Here is a 19,104-nt window from a genome sequence, read left to right as displayed (position 1 = left end):
CAGGGAGCAACTGAGATGACAGTAACAATGCCAAGTTGAGTGATTAATTCTTAAGTTACATATGGACTATATACAAACCCATACACTATATATACCATGACTACCTAAAACATATTACATATTGTTATACTAGTTTATAATCACATAGTTAATAAACAGTAAATGCATGTATCGCATATGTTATATAATATGTGATGTATGATATTGGTAATCTTAGAATTTCACTTCCTTGACGCCGTGTGTCTTTACGTCTCAATCTCCTCTCTGGGGAAGAAACATCTCCCTTAGATCTTCAAAGGCAAGGTGCACAGAGAGCTCTAAAGCAGGCATTAATACCTTCTCCTGAGAAAGGTCAGCATGCCCAGATGAGATTATGGTTCAGTGAGACAAAGTAAGTATGACCAGCACTGACTCTACTTTCAGAACCGCATCATTTCCAACATTTCCACGGTGTCTGGCCATACGATGTACCATTGGAAGTGATCCCAGTCTGCGTAGGGCTTGACACAGCAGAGAATTCCCAAGGGGGTGATGGGAGAGGTCTATGCTGACTGACACAGACTCCATGTGGTGGAGGATGACATCAAGCTTCTTGTTATCTTGGCCTTATCTTTCAAGGGCCATGTGCATGTGCTCCATCAGGGGAGCCACACTCCCAGTCCCAAAGGGTTGGCTTTCATTGTTGTCGTTAACCGTTGCCTTTTTCATTATTATATAAGTTTTCCCCAATTGCAAAAAATGCCTCCTCCAAAGGGGATGGACAGTGGCCAGAGAGGGCTCAGGAACTGGAAGACACTCCCAGGGCTGAACAGGAGTGAGGCCAGCACGGGAGGGAGGAGTTATACAGAGGACTATGCTGTAAACACAAATCTGGAGGTGTACCGATCTCCGGCTATGACTCGGAAGATGACAAGTACCTACTAGTGTGGCTACAAAAAGGCACCTTTGGATGTTAATGACCAAAGGGATGGGCAATTGTCATAGCTAAGGTGTTTTCTCGGGGTTACAGTTAGATAGGGTCCCCCGTGTGCCTTGTAGCTGAGGATGATCGTGAAATTCTGCTACTCCCGCCTTCACTGATCATGTGTAGAATCACAGGAGAGTACACTTAGTTTGTTTGGTGTTGTGGGTGGAATCCAGGAGTTTGTGGTAGGCAGGCACTCAAGCAATTGAGTAATACCCCTCCCTGACCCAGGTTAAATATATAGACCCTTAATTACACAGTCTCTCCCAAGCTTCACCATTCAGTCCTTGACACTGCGGTCCATAGAAATACTCCCCAACCTCCTTCAGCAGTAGAGCCAGGGACCCAGGCCAACAGACAAAACGAAGGAAGTATGGCAGGCTGGAGGTGTGAGTGTCCCAGGGAAGTTTCTTTAGGTGAACGCTGGGATAGTGGCCCAAAGTTCCAACATCAGGGAGAACAGATGTAAGGGGAAATAGGGGCACTGGGGAGAGATTCTGGGTGGTCCGGGGAGAAGCGAAGAGGTTCTAAGGCTACCAGGCAGGACAGTCCTGTTCTCAGCTCCTGGGGATTTGAGTGGCAAATTCTCATAATCATAACCCATTGACTGAAAACTTCAAAGCCAGCATCTAAAAAATTAATTTCCTGGTTGCATTAAAGTATGATCAGTATAATCCACATGTTTTTTTGGAAACTTCTGAAGTTGCTGAGCCCTGAAATAAATGCTGAGTTTTCAAAAGATCAGTCATCCACGAGTTCTGTATCATTAGATGACTTCTGAGGAAAAGTGTGTATTTATGAATAAATTTTGTGAATATTTTTATGCAGAATATATGTGCAGAAATGGAAAAGTGGGTTTTGGGTTTTTTTTTTTTTTGCATTTCTCAAATAGAAGCAACCGTGTTGGGAAATGAAGCAAATTTTACACACGGAAATTTGAAGCTACTAAGAGAAACATTGGTAAATGTAATGTGTGAGTCTACAGTATGCTTATACACACAGGCATTCTGTGTACTGCGTACAGTGTGTGCACAGAGGACAACCTGGACATGGGCCTAGAAAGAGTCAGGTCAACTAGGAATGCTTCCTGAGTGGGTAGAGAGCTTGCTTGGCCTGCATGAAGCCGAGAGGTCCACCCCCACCATGGTATGAACTGTGTGTGGCCACACACTTGTAACCCTCCTACCTAGAAGGAGGGGGCAAGATAGAGTTCAAGGTCATCTCAGCCACGTAGCAAGTTCGAGACCAGCTTGAGTTAGAGATCTTGGAGGGGGTCAGAGAGAGATGGAGAAGGAGAGAGAATATATTAAACTCCAGTAGCACTTTAATTTATTTCTGGAAAAGATAAGAATCAATATGAGAATCCAATGTGATGTGTTGAATTTAAATAGCCAACAATGGTGTCACACATTAGGGTAACACCATTTTTTTTTAATTTCTGAGTATTGTTTTTCCATTTTAAACATACTTCTGCCATACCATGGATATATTTTCTTTATTGAAAATATTTCCCAACATTTCTATAAGAGAAAAATTAAATGCTTTATGAAAGGGTGAAGTCATGACCTCATCTTTTTTTTTTTTCCACGTGATCTTTTGGGAAATCAAACACCACTAAAGACTAATTTAGTCACTCTTGTTCTTATGGAAGTCACTTACCCCGCTTGAAGATTTCATAACGGATGGAAAAGCCTGCCCCATGCGTCTCATAGTCAGAGACAAATCTGATGAAGAGGAAGGGCCCTGAGGACACCACGGGAGAAGGTGCGATCTTCCCACAGAACTTGCCCCAAGGGCGACCATTTTCGTTGTCTCCATCGATCACCTCCACGTAGTCATACCTTGCAAACAAGAAAGGGAGACGTTGTGAGGTGGCGAACAAGGTCCCTTCGACTTTAGAATTTGGGAAACTTCACATCTGGTATGGTCTGTCAAGGGGAAAAATGCACCATCTGCATTTAGCACTGCTCCGCGTGGAGGGAAGAAATACAGAGGGAGATGCAATAATTAAAATGGACCGCCTTGCCTGTGCACATCATCAACAGCACAGAACCATTAAGAATAATGGTGTCCATTATACTTGCAGACAATGTCAGTTAAAGCAACCAATTAGCAAGAAAAAGCAAACTCTCTGAAGCACAATTCTCTATTATTAAGCAGTGTGGCTTTGTCTGTGGTAGGGGTGTCCCGCGCATAATGCGGGGCATTCTTTTCAAACTGCGAGGTTCTCTTATGAATTCGGAATGTCTCCTTGGCTGGAGTGCCCCGTGAACAATACTTTGATTTCTGTGAGCGACCTTCTAAACATATGGCCACGGAATAATAAACAGATTCTTCACTATTTAACGCCATTCTGCCCAACTCCAGTCTTCTGAGAAAGGACTCTCTCTTTAGCCGCATTCAGTGGCTGAGACGGAATACCTCCCCAGCCTACACTTGTGCCACAAAGCATGATTTCAAGTCTGGAAGAAGAGGGGAGGGGGTTGTAAGACTGGAAAGTAACCTTGTTTATACCCGGCAGACAGAATCTTTAAAGGGAAGAGAATCAACACAAGTGTGAAATCATCAAGGAAAACTCAGGCTTCATAATCATACTGAGGGGACCGATAGTGAGGGGGTCACAGTGGGTGAATGTGTGCTTGGAGTGTAAGGATCTTTAAAAGGCAGAAAACCATCAGCAGCACATACTAGGTGTCCTGGAGCAGAACACGGTTTCCATTGGTCTGGTGTTGTATTGAATAGTGTTTTGCTTCTGTCTTCCCTTTTTCCTTTTTTAAAACTTGAGCATGTACGTGCATGTGCACGTGTGTGCATGTGTGTGTGTGCTCACGTGTTTCTGTATGTTCGTGTAGGGGAGTGTGTATGTGTGTGTGTGTGTGTGTGTGTGTGTGTGTGTAGGTCAGAGGTTTGCTGCTTAGGCTGGGCTGACTGGGTAGTGAACGAGCTCCAGAGACCCTCATCTTCACCTCCCAGGGCGCGTGGTTACAGATACATACTGCCACGCCCAGCTTCGTATGTGGTTCCTGGGGATTAAAGCTCAGGACTTCATGCTTGTGCAGAGACTGTTGTACCTAATAAACCATCTCCCCAGCCCTTCCATTCCTTTTATTTACCAAGCCACCTGGGAGACCGGCAAACCTGACTTATCTTCATTTTTTTCTCCTAGAATTCACACAATACCATTGCAATCCATTTATTTGAAACCTTAACTTGCTGCGATATATTCATTTCAGGCCTGGCTAAAATATGGCAGTCACGTAAACTGAATTTGGCAATTTAAAAGAAATCAAGTGGGGGAAGTCTGCATGATGACCATCAGTCGTTAACCAAACTGCCAGGGCCCGTGACTTATGTCTACGGAAAACCCAGGAGACAGTCGCCAGGATGATGTCACTGCTTAGAGTGGTCAGCTCAAGGCTCTTTAAATTAAAGATGACATTACCTCATCAGTTAAAATTGTCTGCCAGCTTTGTGTATATCAAGAAGAAAATAAAGCTGGCATTGACGGAGCTAAGCATTAACATATGTGAATTATTGTCCAAACACCATTTCCCTTGTGGGCTCTGTTATTTCCAGTAGTAATCACGGGGCCAGCTAACACCTCCCATATCACTGACCCTTTGTGAAATGTGGAAATGCATTGAGAAATTGTCCCTTTCAATCTCATCCCTGGCAGAGATCCTCTATATTTAAAAGATAAAGGGGAGGGAAGCAGACAAGGGAGGGGAAGGAGAAGAAAAATATATTTAAAACCCTCACACCAACATTCAGAGGTACCAGCAGCTCCGGAAGAAGGAGGCCGGACCCACCACAGCCTCCCCTTCCCGGCTTTATGGAGTGATGTCTTTCATGGACTGCTCCACTGACAAGAAAGACCTGCAGGCTCTGCCCCGTGCTTTCTTCTAATCTAACTGTGATGTGAACTGCTTGCTGTGTGTTTGGTCTGGCCACCACACCCCCAGCTTTGCAATATAAGCTTTCACTCCAATCTTGACACGGCATGAATACTAAGTGACTAATTCCTGGTGCGCGCTGCCTTCCAGGCACAAATAAGAGAGGTGGGTCAGGCCCTGTGAAGGAGGAAGGCCCCTTCTGTGGGACAGGCTTTCTCCCAGGTATCAGAGTGCTGGGCTGACTGCTGCCAGGGAATCTCAAGGGAGCGGGAGGAGGGAGCTAGTATTTTAATTCATATATTCTCTGATAGTAAATACCAGGCCCTCCCCCTTGGCAACCGCGTTAAGCTATTTTTAAAAGTGAGAGGGGTGTGAATTAAAATCCCTTCCCAGCAAGAGATAAGCCATAGACAGTGCCAATGAAATTGAGTTATTCAGGGATACTGTAGTCACATTTGGGTGCTGGAAGGCTGCTAACATTTCAGCACTCCCTGCAAAGTAGTATCCAATCAGGCCCCAAGGAACACAGCGAATAGGCTTTCTCTGAACACATTCAGGAGAGTGGATCCTGCCCAAGCCATAAGAGAAGTGTCACTGAAGGGGTAAAGAGGAAGCAGCTGGCATCTCCCTCTGGAGCTGACACGAGTCCCTCTCCCCACCATTCTCCGTCAGACACCATGCCCAGAATGCAGCTGGTGGGCCAGCTTCCTTCCTTGGAACACCAAGGCGACTCACTCAGCCCTCATTGGCCCTGTGCCCAGGATCCCAAGTTTGCAAATTTTGACGTTCCCTCCCACCACCACCCCTTCCCACCCCCACCCCCACCCCAAAAGGCTGTGCATTGCTGTGCTGCTGCTGCCTGCCAGGGAGGCGTACACCCTGGCTTAGAATGTCAGGATCCTCAGCTGAGGCACAGGGCCCTGCAGCGTGAGTGGGAGAGGGGGCACCCGTTTGGCTCCAGCAGCTTGGAGACCTGAAAACCTTACACCTGAGGAATCTAATTAACTCCGGAAACCACAGGGGAAACTCTGCTCGCACAAGCTGACTCCTCCTGTTGGCGGTGGGTGGGATGCATGCTCCAGGTAACTAGGGAAGGGGTCACCCTTCCAGGTGGGGATTCAGGAAATGGCCCCGTCTGTCCTCCGTGTTCACAAGGTCGATGTGGCTCTTTGATCATTGCAAAGAAAATGTAAACTTCCTAGGGAATGTAAACTTAGCGTGGATTTTAAAATGGTTCAGAAGGCAACCAACCCTTTTGGGTGGCATTCTCCTTCTGCGAGAGTCAGAGTCTGCGTTGTGTGATGGAGGTGGCTGAGCAGATGCGGACTCGCTGGGAGGGCCTTGATCGTCCCTCAGTGGCTGAGTTTAGCGACAATAGCTGACAGATCTTTTCCTTGGCTGTTCCTGAACTTAGAATCAAGCCCTTCAGGAGCCACAGACCTTTGCCTGCCTTAATCCCCAACCTCACCCTACCCGAGGAAAGAGCTCTAATCTTGACAGTCATCCAGGAGAGTGATAAAACAATAGCATTCCTTCTTAGGAATTTCTGTAGCCTTCAGGAGCAGAGGCCGGCCATCTCAGAGTTTGAGGTTATCCTGGTCTACAGGGCCGGTTCCAGGATAGCTAGGATTGTACAGACAAACTCTGTCATGAAAGAAGGAAAGAAGGAAGGAAGGAAGAAAAGAAAGAAAGAAAGAAAGAAGGAAGGAAGGAAAGAAAGAAAGAAAGGGAGAAAAAAAGGCCAAGGGATTATTTTCCTCTCCTTTTGAAAGGCCTGGATTATGGCTTTAGGAAAACGGTCAGGTAGGACAAACAGTGCCCAGGGAATGAGAAGCACAGTAGCTCACCACAGAACGGCTCCAAACGCCAGAGGTGTGTGGTGGTGAATCGATGAGGAACAAGCCTCACTTGAGGCTTCTTTTCGTTTTCTCAGGAAAGCACAGATGGTCTATAATGTTGTGCTGGAGACACTAATGGAAGAAAAGCCAGCCCTCTACAGGATGTTTCCTGAGACAGAGTGTTGCTGTGCCCAGAACACATCTCCCTCCACCTGGCTTCCACACATCCTGGAGCCAGTAGGAAGGAGCAACCTCAGGGTGGATGTCTTTCTGATCATCCGATAGATCTCCCCCCTCATCCCTACCATGGCACAAGTGCAATCACAGTGGAGAAATCTGGTCCCCAACATCACCCCTCCCCAACTGTGAAAGAAACATGTCTAGCTCTGGGTACACATTGATCTCTGGGCTGGGAGATGGCTCATCCATGGCAGAGCTTGAGGAAGACATGAGTTCGATTCTTAGCACCCACATGGTGCCACAACCAACTGTAACCCCAGGTCTAGGAAATCCAACAGGTATGCATGGAGTAAACAGGCAAAACACTTATACATATATAAAAAAAGATTACATTCTCAGGCACTCAGACATTCAACTTCTAAAGTGAAAAGGTTATGCTGGTTTGTAGCTTTGGAGGTTTCAGTTGGAGGGGTCCTTCTTCAGCTTTGTGGCCTGTGGAGAGCCTGCATCACAGCAGAGAATGTGGAGACCCTAGGCAGGGCATCCTGAACTGGCTAAGAATGAGAAAGGTGATCTGAGCATTTATAAGCATGAATTCACTCATTCATTGCTCTCTGCACCTGACTGGGGATGTAATGTGACCAGTGTTCTCAAGCCTTGCCGCTGTGACTAGGGAGTGTTGCCACCCACACTGAGTGGGTCTTTCCTCTTCAACGAACGTAATCAAGATAATTCCCTATAGATATAACCACAGGTCAGCCAGATCTAGACAATCCTGCATTGGAATTTCCTTCCCAACTGATTCTGGATTGTGTCATGTTGAGAAAATTAATGTCACCACTCCATGATATTATAATAAAATGGCTTGCTCTTTAACAATTGGGTGAATCTTATGAACTTAACTTCATGTATTAAAATTTTAGTATTCAATATTACCATCTATACTAATAGATATATTAGTATCTGATATATCTATTACATCATACCTGAGTTAAGATTCCCAGATCCCATGGTCAAAGCTTGTGGTGTGTGTGTGTGTGTGTGTGTGTGTGTGTGTGTGTAAGCCCAGTGCTTGGTGGATCAACAATAGTGTCTCTGGAACTCATTAGTTCGCCAGCTTAGATGAAGAGATGAGACTGAGGTTCAGTGAGAGACTATACCTCAAAAACTAAAGTATCTGAGCTGGAGAGATGGCTCCGCAGTTAAGAACACTTGTTGATCTTGCAAAGAATCTGGGTTTGGTTCCTAGCACACACATGGTACCTTCCAACCATCCGTAACTCCAGATCCAGGAAATCTGATGCTTTCTTCTGGCCTCTGATGGCATCAAACACTCATGGTCCACATGCAGTTATGAGTGGGGATTCCTGAAAGAAGCTATGTCTACAGAGGCTGACAAATTTATTAAAGCTTCAATGACTATGGGAAGTTTGGAAGTTTGCAGGTCCAGAGTCTAATTCCAATTTGTATTGGTCTTTCTTTAGCCCACTAAACAGTCATTTGCTTGTTCCTACCTGTCTCTGTGATTAATCCAGTACCTTGACTATAGATACAACAATGACAACAACAAAAACTTTTGAAATGTATTAACAATCTTAAGGAGACCCTAATTTCCCACCACCGAAAGGCTAAAGCCGTCAGATAACATCTGGGAGGTATATCAGGGATTTCCCTGCTGTGCTATAACTGCCCCTTACTGTTTCCAATGTAGTTTGAGAGTCCCTTGATTTATGACCTTATTTTTCTGTTACTATGAAACTGTGTCCATATTGGAATTTGCATTTGGGGTAACCTAAGTCCACACTTTGGGGCCATGGCTACTCAAATTTGGCTCATAATAAACCATTTCTTGTCCCCCTTGAGTTGAGGGCTGTAGTTGCTGTGTAGACACAAGCAAAACACTCATCTATATGAAATAAAAATAATAATAAATCTAAAGCACTTTTAAAAGAAACAAGCAACTGAGAACAACACCTGATGTTGCCCTCTAGTCTCCGGAACACATGCACACATGTACATGTGCACACGCACACACACACCACACACACACACACACACACACACACACACACACACACAAATATCCATTGAAGAAAATGTTAACGAGAAAACGTCCTAAATTAAGAAAGGTATTGAGGGACTAGTAGGGTTTCAATGGTCACAGATGGCCAAGAGGAAAAGGTGGCCAGGCATGCCTATAAGAAACAGAGTCTAGTTCTTGTTGAACATGCAGAAATGATCAGCTGAGTGGCTAAAAGCAACCTGCATCGCCAGTTTGAGAGTCAACTGTGGGTCAACCCTGGCGGGGAAGCTACAGTTGGTACCCAAATTGAGTGCAAGATGACATGGCTGGATCGTTTCTCAGAGTGACACAGGACAACAAGCAAGGTATGGATAGGGCTGCTGTACCCAGTGGGGTGGGGCTTTGTGGTGAGGCAGCGATTTGGGGGACACTTCTGTGAGTCACCCCTCACCAGTGCTCTCCAAGCAGGCTCAACAAACTGATTAGTTCACTAAACTAGACTTGGGTGGAATCCTTACTTTAGTCTTTGATAGAAGCCTTATCTTGGATGAATGGATGTTTCTTAACATCTCTTCAGGAAAAGTTAGCACAGAATCCTCCCACATGTCCGGACCCATCCTCAGAACCACCTCCAGGAATCCTCTCCCACTTCAGATTCCTCTCATGCTTGCTTTGAGACCCTTCTGGAAATTCCAAAGTGCCTGTCAGGTTCACCACACTTTGTCTGACAGAGAGGAGAACTGAGTCCAGGGCAAGGGCAAAAGAAGGAAGGGTGGGGCCACGGAAGTGACGTCAATGAAATGTACGTGCTATGGGTTCTGGAGCCTCTGGGGCCCCTTATTCCAGAGACTACAGAAGCAGGCAAGCTGACCGAGCCAGGGTTTCCAGCGGGGCAAACACAGCAACTCTAAGATTGTTGTGGCATGTTTCTAAGGCGGAAATATGATGATAGTTAGACCGAAAAACAAGAATCGGGGGAGCTGAGGATGCAGTTTAGTAGGCAGACTGTGTAGCATGCACGGAGCTCTGGATCCCATCAAAGCTTGGGACAGGTGCACAAAACTTGCTAGGGCAATGGATCCCTGTAAGCGCCACTGAGGAGCTCGATGCCGCTTTGCTCTATGTAGAGTTAGAGACTATCCAGGACGACACAGCAAGGTCCTGTTTCAAAGACCCCAAAGGATTTCAGACACGTGGTATAGAACAACGACCGAGTTTATATGTTTAATAGGAAATACTTGAACTTTTAAGTTTCTGTCTGTGTGGAATTTCACATCATAATTAAGATTTATTTGCAACCTGGATTGAAAATAAATAAAAGAGACCTTTACACGAGAAAATGCTTTTAGGATTAATTTAGATGCCACAATGCCTGCATGTTGGAGGGGCAGTCAGGCACACCTCCCTTGGAGCAAGTGCGCTACAGAAGGAGCAGCATCTCCTGGCGTCAGACTCAGAGAGTTTGTTCTAGAAAGTTCACATGATTTTAATTACAATACATTTACCTCCCAAGGAAACCGGCCACCTGGAAGACGTTAGTGTTTGTAACTCATTCCCCTCCCACTTCATGGGACAGTTTTACTTCTGGCCAGCTTTCCACTGTTCTCCAGGAGAGGGGGAGGAGGGAGAGACAGACAGAATCACAGATAGTGACACAGAGAGAATAACAGAGAGACAGAGACAGAGACCGACTTTCCCAAACTCCTCGCAAGAGATTTGGAAAACTGGCTAAGTTATGTGAAAGGGAAGGGTTGAGAGGCACACATGAACACTGACTTCCTCTTATTTACAACCTTACGTATTTGTTTATTTAGTGTGTTGTTTGTGCCCACTGTGGGGTGTGTGTGTGTGTGTGTGTGTGTGTGTGTGTAAGAAAAGTTGGTTCTCTCCTTTTGTTATGTGGGATATGGGCATCAAGTTCAGGTCATGAGATTTTTGCAACAAAGGCCTTTACCTGCTGAGCACTGTGCCTATTTTTTGAGACAGGGTCTCATAAAGTTTACGTTTTGAGACAAGGTCTCCTGGAGCTCAGGCCGGCCTAAAATACTTTGTAGCACGTAAGACTGCATTTCTGATCGCCTGACCTCTGCTTCAGGAGTGCTGGGGTCACAGGAGGACATCACCACCTCCAGTTTACGTAGGGCCGGGCTTTGTGCATGCCAGGCAGGTGCTCCGCCAAACGAGCCGCCGCTCTAGCCCCTTATATCTCCAAGACTTTTTAAACACATACAATACTGTCTTTTGCTCAGCTTTCCAATCCAAAGATATAGATTAAAGCTAACTGGGTTTGTTTTAACAAAGTCCAGTGGAGCTAAGCTGCAGCAGCAAGGACTTCAGTCAGCGTCTTTCTCTGAGGCTCAGGCCCCATCTCTACCATCTTGATGGATATGAGTTTTGTCTACAAGGAATGACCGCTGTTACAGTCTGTATCTGGAGTGTACCCCCAAAGATCCATTGGTTAAAGCTTTAGCTTCTACCTCAGCAATATCTGGAGGTATAGAACCTTTGAAGAGTGGGATCTCGTGGGAGGTTTTTATGTCAATTGGTGGTAAGGTATGTCTCTGGAAAGTGCACAAGATGTTTCTTTTTCCTCCCAGGTCATGAATTGTCTAACTCCTCCACACACTCCTGCCAAAGTGACTGCCTCTTGACAGGTCAGAAAAACAGAACCTGCTATAAAGCTTCTCAAACGGTGAGCCAAAAGACACCCACCCCGCTTTCCATGTGTGTAGACACACCTGTGTGGGAAGAAGGTTCGGACAGGTAAGCATGCATGTGGGAGACCAGAGCATAACCTCAGGGATCATTTCTCAGATGTCCATCTCCCTGACTGGCCTCATCAAACAGGCTGGGTTAGCTGGCCAGAGACTCCAGGATCCTGCTGCCTCTGCTTCCCCAGCCCCGGAAACAGTGTGAGCTGCTGAGCTCAGCATTTCTACGTGGGTTCTGAGGATGGAACCTCAGTCCTCGCTCTTGGGCAGCAAGCACTTTACAGGTAGAGCCATCCCCCGGTTCCAACCTGTGCTCTTTAGAAGGCCATAGTGGTCAGGTATTTGTTCCAAAGAAAGAAACCCAAGCAACACAGTCACCATCCCTGATGCCCCACACAACACCGGTGGGGACCGGTGCCTGCCATTAGCTGGAACTGTCTTCCTGACTCTGACATAAAGTGTTGTTCATGGTGTGCTGGAAAGGTACTGATTGTGTCTCTGCGAGTCTCAGATACTTGTCTATATAGTGGACAGAACAGGAATTAGCTTGGAGAGTTAGAAAAACTAAATACATACAATGTTCTCTTTCCAAGAGAATTTGGGGCTATGAAGTGAGCAGTATAAGGAGGCCATAAACACACAGAAAAGTGCATGGATGAAGGGTGTCATTGAGTTTTGTTTATCTGGTTTTTGTTTGTTTGCTTGTTTTGAAACAGGGGCTCATTTACTCCAGGATGGCCCCAAACTTGCCGTCTAACTGAAGTGCAGATCCGCCCATGTCTGTCACCTGCAGGCTGCAGTTGCTGGTGCACACCACCGCATGAGATTTGCTGGGATAGAGATTTCTTTTCTCCCATGTGTACCCTCAGTGCACGGCAGGCTGTGGTTTTCGTAGCTTGGAAAATGCAGTTTTGCTAATGCCCAGGAAAATGGGTTGTGTGCGACGTGACAGATTCACAGAGTGTGATCAGACCCCGACGTCTAGAAAACTGCTCACACTGTGGTGCTGCCTCAGTGCCGCTGCCAGGAACAAGTCAATCAAAGCCAGAGCCAGTAGTGGAGTTAGCGGACACAGTGCACACATACCATATAAAGTTTCTTTTCTTTACATCACTAAACTTGAAGCAGGGAAGCATAAAAAGTAGGGTAGCACCTCGGATGCCCATTGGTTTTAGGCTATGCACACACACACACACCCTCTTGTAACAGCACACTTAGCCGTCTAGTTCCTTCACCTGCAGGCGCTATGCACCCCTCTCCAAACAATGCACCCATCCACCTTAGAACCCCTTACCCCCACCTACATTGGGCCACACTCTTTGGACAATGGTATACATTTCCCATCCTCAGTAACACTCAAATGCAGACAGTTTCTGTTCGAGTCTAGTTCAAATCTATCTGGGTCTGAAGAATAGATGGACTGATTCAGCATGAACTAGTTTGGGTACAATAAGACAAACCATCCTCTAGTCAGCTTTTAGGAAGAATTCCCTATTTAGCATCTCATGCCTATGCATAAGTGGGCGTGCTCTGTGGGCGGGGACCTGAACAGTAGAGAAATGACTATGATCACAGGAATTTAAACAGAGAACCGCCCAGACTCTCATCCTTTGGTTACCATGCCTTCTTCATGAAGCCCATAGAAGGAAGCCCTGAGCCGTGATCAGGTGCTTGGGTATCTTTGCTCGTGCGGCCTGCTGTCAATCTTGACACTGCTCCTCTTTGAAATCTGTACTATCCTTTTGCTGCAAATAGAGTTGTCTTGATTCTGTGGTGAATCTGTGTAATATCGTATTTTCAGTTCTTGGTGTGAGAGGCCAAGAACCCGGAAGCACTCAGCCCAGACTCTGACCACTGGGAACAAGTCCACTAAGTGTTTTCATCGATGTGCCTGGGGTGACTTAATGATCCGCAGTTGGATTCCTGCTATTAGCAGGAAAACCTCCCTGCACGGGGATGGGTGGGAAGCCTGGGGAGCAGCTTCCAGGTCTGGAAAGCAGTGCCTCTGGTTTACAGTATCAGACAATTCCTAATCCTCAATTTTCTCTTTAATTCTTTAGAAAGAAGAAATAAAGCCATAATTCCTTTTTTTCAGGCTTCAGGACCCAACGTGCTAATTTTAAGAGCTTAAAAAAAAACCCTCCTGATTAATTAGTAATTATTCACTGGGGATCAAGAGAATTTGCTAATCAGAGCTGCAGGAACTACAGTTGGCAAATACTTGCATCTTTAAGGTTTTTTTTTTCTCCCCTAATAATTGCCCTGCAACCTTTTCAGTGCCAAGTAGGTGGGATTATTCTTTTTGCGGTAAAGTCCCTCAAACAGCCAGCCATCTTCTCTAAGAAATTAGAGAGCGAAAGAAAAAGGGCAGCAGTGGTGGGGGGTGGAGGAGGGGGGCAGGGGGTGGGAGTGGGGGGATGGGAGGTGGGGGTGGGGAAAGTGGAAGGAGACTGACACAGATTAGAAGCCTCTCTGAGGGACACTCCTGGGTGGAAGAGGGCTCAGAAGGTGAAATGATTGCATCCAAAGCACCAAAGACCTGAGTCCAAAACCCACATGAAAAAAGCTGGCAGGATGATGCATGCTTGTAATCCCAGTACTGGGGAGGCAGAGGATCCTGGGGTCATGTCTACCAGCCAGTGGAGCTTAATCAGCAAGGTCCAGGCCAGTGAGAGACCCTGTGTCAAAAGTAAGGTGTGTGTGTGTGTGTGTGTGCGCGCGCGCATGTCTGTGTGTGTGTGTATAGGGGAGTCCCTGAGGAACAACACACACACACACCTTACTTTGGAGAGAGAGAGAGAGAGAGAGAGAGAGAGAGAGAGAGAGAGAGAGAGAGATTTGAGAGTTCTGTGTTGAGCAGACACCACTCTGAAGCTGACTTACAGTCTAAGTCTTGGAGTAAGGAAACCCCAGCCCAGAACAAGACCTGGGTCTAATGAGCCTCTGCCGTCAGAGTGAAGCCCCAAGGGCAGCAGGTCAAACTGGACAGAGTTCCTCTGCTTTGTCCCTGGTGTTCAGCGGAAGGATCCCACTGCTGGGGAAAGACCCGAGCATCTGCTCCTGCGCCTGTGTCTCGTGCCCTGACTCTGTGGTCAGATGGTGGGTCTATCGGTAACACAGTATCGTGCCATCAGACGCCACCTTGGCATGTATTCTGCACACACCACAGTCAATTCCTCATGCAGTAAATAACTCAGCAAATGACAACATCCTGTCATCTAGCGTCTCCATGACAACCTGCAAACCAGTGGGCAGCTAAGTCCCGGGGCTCTCCCGATGCCCAGCTCAATCAGTGCCTTGCAAGCACAAAAGCATGAGTCTGAGGACCAGAACTCAGATAAAAAGGCAGACCTGGTACTGCTTGCAATGCCAGGGCTATGGAGACAGAGACACAAGAGGATCCCTGGGGCTCACTGGTCAAACAATAGAACTTCCTGAGAGAGCCTGTCTCAAAGGAGGTGACCAGGATTCCTGAGGATGATAACTAAAGTTGTCTGCTAGCTTCCACACATGTGCACACTTGTGCACGCACACACACACACACACACATGCACGCACGCACGCACGCACACACACACACACACACTATACCTCACTGGTTCTTATGTGATTTTTTTTCTTTTCACTGACTTCCTTTACTAACTAATGAATGTATAAATTCAAGTCCTTAATTATCTTGGATTGGGAACAACCTTAGGGGAGAAGAAGAGATTTGAATACCTCTAGGTGGCATTGTGATTAACAAAGATGTGAAGTAGTAATTGTGTGTTCAGGAGAAAAGTAAGCGTTGGCCTTAACCTCACTAGTCTCCAAAGAGCAGGACACTCACTGTTCTGGGTGAGTTTAACCATCTGGCCCCATAAAAGGCCATCGTTTTTAGAGAGGTTCTGTGATCTCAGCACAGATGTAGTTCAGTCAAGGGAACACAGAACCCCACGCTCCCATCCAAGGGGCTCCCCAGACTCCAGTGCCTTTAATGACCAGCTTTGCAGAAAGGAAAAGGAACATGGTCAAGCCAGTTAAAATCAAACAGCATAAAGTGTGTGTTTTCACACCACTTCTCCCAAGCACCGCAGGCTTGGCTAGCATGATAAAGGTGCCAACGTTAAAGGTGCCAACGTTCCCTGCCTGTCACACCACAGGTTCATCTGTGCAAACAAGACAAGAGTGACAAATCAGGGCCACCCTGAGTTCGTTCTTTACAGGAACACATACTCCACTACACAAGCAGATTTCCTTTATTTAAAACAAGGCCAGGCATGGTAGTGCAAGCCTCTAATCCCAGTACTTGGGAGGCAGAGGTAGGTGGATCTCTGTGAGTCTGAGGCCAGTCTGGTCTACAAAGCAGATGCCAGGACATCCAGAACTGTCACAGAGAGAAACACTGTCTCAAAAAACAAAAACAAGCAAACAAACAAATATGCTAATGCCTGAACTTTCTCCTCTACTTCAGCAGCCTGATTTCTTTGAACTCTTTACAGTAGAGAGGGCTAACATTGTTTGTTAATGGAGAGAATTCCTATGCAGAGTCACAAGGAGAAGCCTAGAGCTGTAGAGGAGGGCTTGGCTAGCCTGTCAGAAGCTTCAGGCTCCCTCCCCAGCACCACACAGTGGTACAAACCTATGATTCCAATACCGAGGAGGTGCAAGCAAGGGAACGAGATGTTCAAGGTCATCTTCAGTTACTTAGTGTGTTTGAAGTCTCTGTTGGCTACATGGAACTTCGTCTCAAAAAAATAAAAATAAAAAATAGTGCATGGTGAATAAGGAAGGACAGCTGAGGTCAGAGTCATTGACTGGCTCCTAAAGGTAAAGGAATGACACCAGCAAGGAACCGCCCTCAGCGGCTCAGAGGGTGGCAGGCAGTTCAGAATCACTTCACGTTCTAGGTATTTCCACATCTTCTCCCTGTGTCCCATACTATCCAGCTTCTGCCTTTTCCATTGACTCTCCCTGGGCAATCTAGAGACTCTCATGGCAGGAATGAAGACTTTCCCAACATGCTGTAGAGTGAGAACCCAGTAAGTGCCACAGCCCAAGACTGAGGCAGGTCCCTGTTCACCCCGCACTGACTCGGGAGCCTGGCGGTTTTCCGCAGGCAGTTTCCATGTCTAATTTCAGGGTTGGCTTTCTGAAGTCAAAGAGTCTCACTTGTTCCCTTGGTTTTCTTTTCTTTTACAAGCCAGGCATGCGAGCCAAGAACTCGGAATTCTCGATGAAGAGGGCTCCTGTGCTCATGACTATTTAATGTGCATGTTGAGTTGCCTTTTATGTAACTATGTAGTATCAAGCCAAACCCAATGGCTCCTTTAACATTTCTTTCTGTGTGTAACACAGTAGATTATTACTGTGCTGTGAAAATGTCATTGATTCAAGATACCTTCCTTAATGACCCAGATTTTAACAATTCTCCCCTCAGACATGGGCAAAATACCCATTTTCACTAATTAGACACACTTATAACCTTCATAAAAATTTAACCTTTAAATAGCCTGTTGTAAATTTGAAGTCATATGGTCTTCATATCAATTACTTCCTAAGGAATTCCCCCTAATTACGCACTGACGAAGGCACACTCAGAAACACAGGTTAACAGTTCAAAGACTTCCAAAGCAGAGTGATGCAGAATTCCGTAGTCATTAAAAATAATAACCTCAGCTTAATATTTTTCTAATTTTTCTCCTTTAAAATCCAGGGACTTCAAAAATACTTTTTCCTTAATGGGTGACAGACATGTTAAACACAAGCCGTGCGAATGTAAGAGCAGCGAGCCTATTGATCTCGCCATGGAAATGTTCTGGGCGAATGGAAGGAGGCCATTAGCAGAAGCTTTGATTTCTACTTCCATTATACTTTGCATTTAAAAAGTAAGGGTTTCTTCATGTGTATGGTTAGCTGAGTGTGTGTGTGCTTGCATGTTTCTGTGTGTGCCTCTCTCTCTCTCTCTCTCTCTCTCTCTCTCTCTTTCTCTCTCTCTCTCTCTCCCCTCTCTCTGCTTTCAGTGGAGAACACACCAGTAGGTCCTGTTTATGTAGCACTCATTCCTGAAATGCTGAGTGTGCTCTTATGCTGGTCGTTATTTTATAAGCTGGAAGGGGGTAAGCAGGTTGTATCCTGTTACACAGGAGACTGTTCTTAGGGCAGCTGTGTCCACAGCCCTCTGGGAGCAGCTGGGCAATGTGATTAAACCACAGACTTCGCAGGCAGTTATTCACTGTTCGCAGCGAGCTGACCAAACTGACTCCCACGTTCTCTGCCCAGAGTCTCACACAGGTGCGGGAACGCATGGTATAGGTATAGGCATGGTATAGGTGCCGCCTAATACCAAGCGCCTTGCGCTTGGGTGTGGGCCCTGACGAGGAGGTAAGCTGGCTGGATGGATGCCATGGACAAGGAAGAAGGAGAGGCTGACGTGGTAGAAGGTGATCTGGAGCATTTTTCTAGCAACATGTTGGCCGCCACCATGGGAGTGTGCTCTGCTCATTTCCAACTTCAGAACTGTCTCAGTTTAAGACCAGGATTTCCTGGGCTGCAACCAACACAACACAACACATTCCTACTTTCCAACTCAGACTTCGAAATACAAACAAAAATCAAAATAAATGGAAATAAATCTGGGTACCGTGAACTTTGGTGATGAAATATGGATCCCAGCAGATACATGATAGACTGACAAAGGAAACCAGGAGGCTGATTGGAGCCCAAATGAAAGTCCAGGAATCAGCTTTGGGTTTTCCTTTTAAAGCACAAATAACAAACCATCCTTCATCCTGTGGCAAATCACCGTCCCTGACCCCAGTCCCTGCTCAGCTGCCATCTTTAGGGTTGACTTAGTATTTCTTTTTTCTTTTTTTTTTTTCTTTCTTTTTTTTTTTTTTTTGAGACAGGGTTTCTATGTAGCTTTGGAGCCTGTCCTGGAACTAACTCTTGTAGACCAGGCTGGCTTCAAACTCACAGAGATCCACCTGCCCCTGCCTCCCCAGTGATGCCTATCTAAGGACAACCATATAGAGTTTTTGTTTTTGTTTTTCATTTTGGCATCTCTTTTCTTTTTGCTTATCTCTGCTGATCTAAATACCCCATAACACAGCCCAAATCAAGGATCTTCTGGGCACTTATTGGCAGTCACCTCTAAACCCTCCTCCACTTGGACTTGATGAAACTCTTAGTCACACGGGGTGTGCATCAAGCGATTGCTGACACACTTCCACTGTCCGTGCTGTCTGTGCAACACTGCTCCTGTGAAGCCATATTTCCTGCTGATGTTGTGATCATCCTTGTTTGCAGAAGTATTCTCAAAAGTGCTCACTCAAGGATACAATGGCTGATGTATAGATCCCTCACAATACACCCTACCCTTCACCGGCACACACACTATGTAAGCTTGCCACACAATTTGCTAGAATTAATTTTCAGGTACTGCCATATCTTATTTACTTTCTGGATGAAAACATATCCTTACTGGGTCTGGTGAGAAGACCTGTAATCCCAGCTA

General features: G+C 46.0%; 1 protein-coding gene across 4 annotated transcripts in view; it reads right to left on the bottom strand.

Annotated features, from left to right (window-relative positions):
- The window catches only part of Nrp1 (neuropilin 1), a 143,338-nt gene that overhangs the window by 82,092 nt on the left and 42,142 nt on the right, over positions 1-19,104 (bottom strand). For all 4 annotated transcript variants that reach the window (XM_087900679.1, XM_087900676.1, XM_087900678.1 and 1 more), the window contains exon 3: positions 2,624-2,805. In XM_087900679.1, coding sequence (XP_087756805.1) covers positions 2,624-2,805 — 182 coding nt within the window. The remainder of the gene's footprint in view (positions 1-2,623; positions 2,806-19,104) is intronic.

The sequence above is a fragment of the Myodes glareolus genome, chromosome 22 (genome assembly GCF_982192425.1).
Source record: "Myodes glareolus chromosome 22, mMyoGla1.1, whole genome shotgun sequence".
In the NCBI taxonomy this organism is placed as follows: domain Eukaryota; kingdom Metazoa; phylum Chordata; class Mammalia; order Rodentia; family Cricetidae; genus Myodes; species Myodes glareolus.
This window is presented reverse-complemented; position numbering and strand designations above follow the sequence as displayed.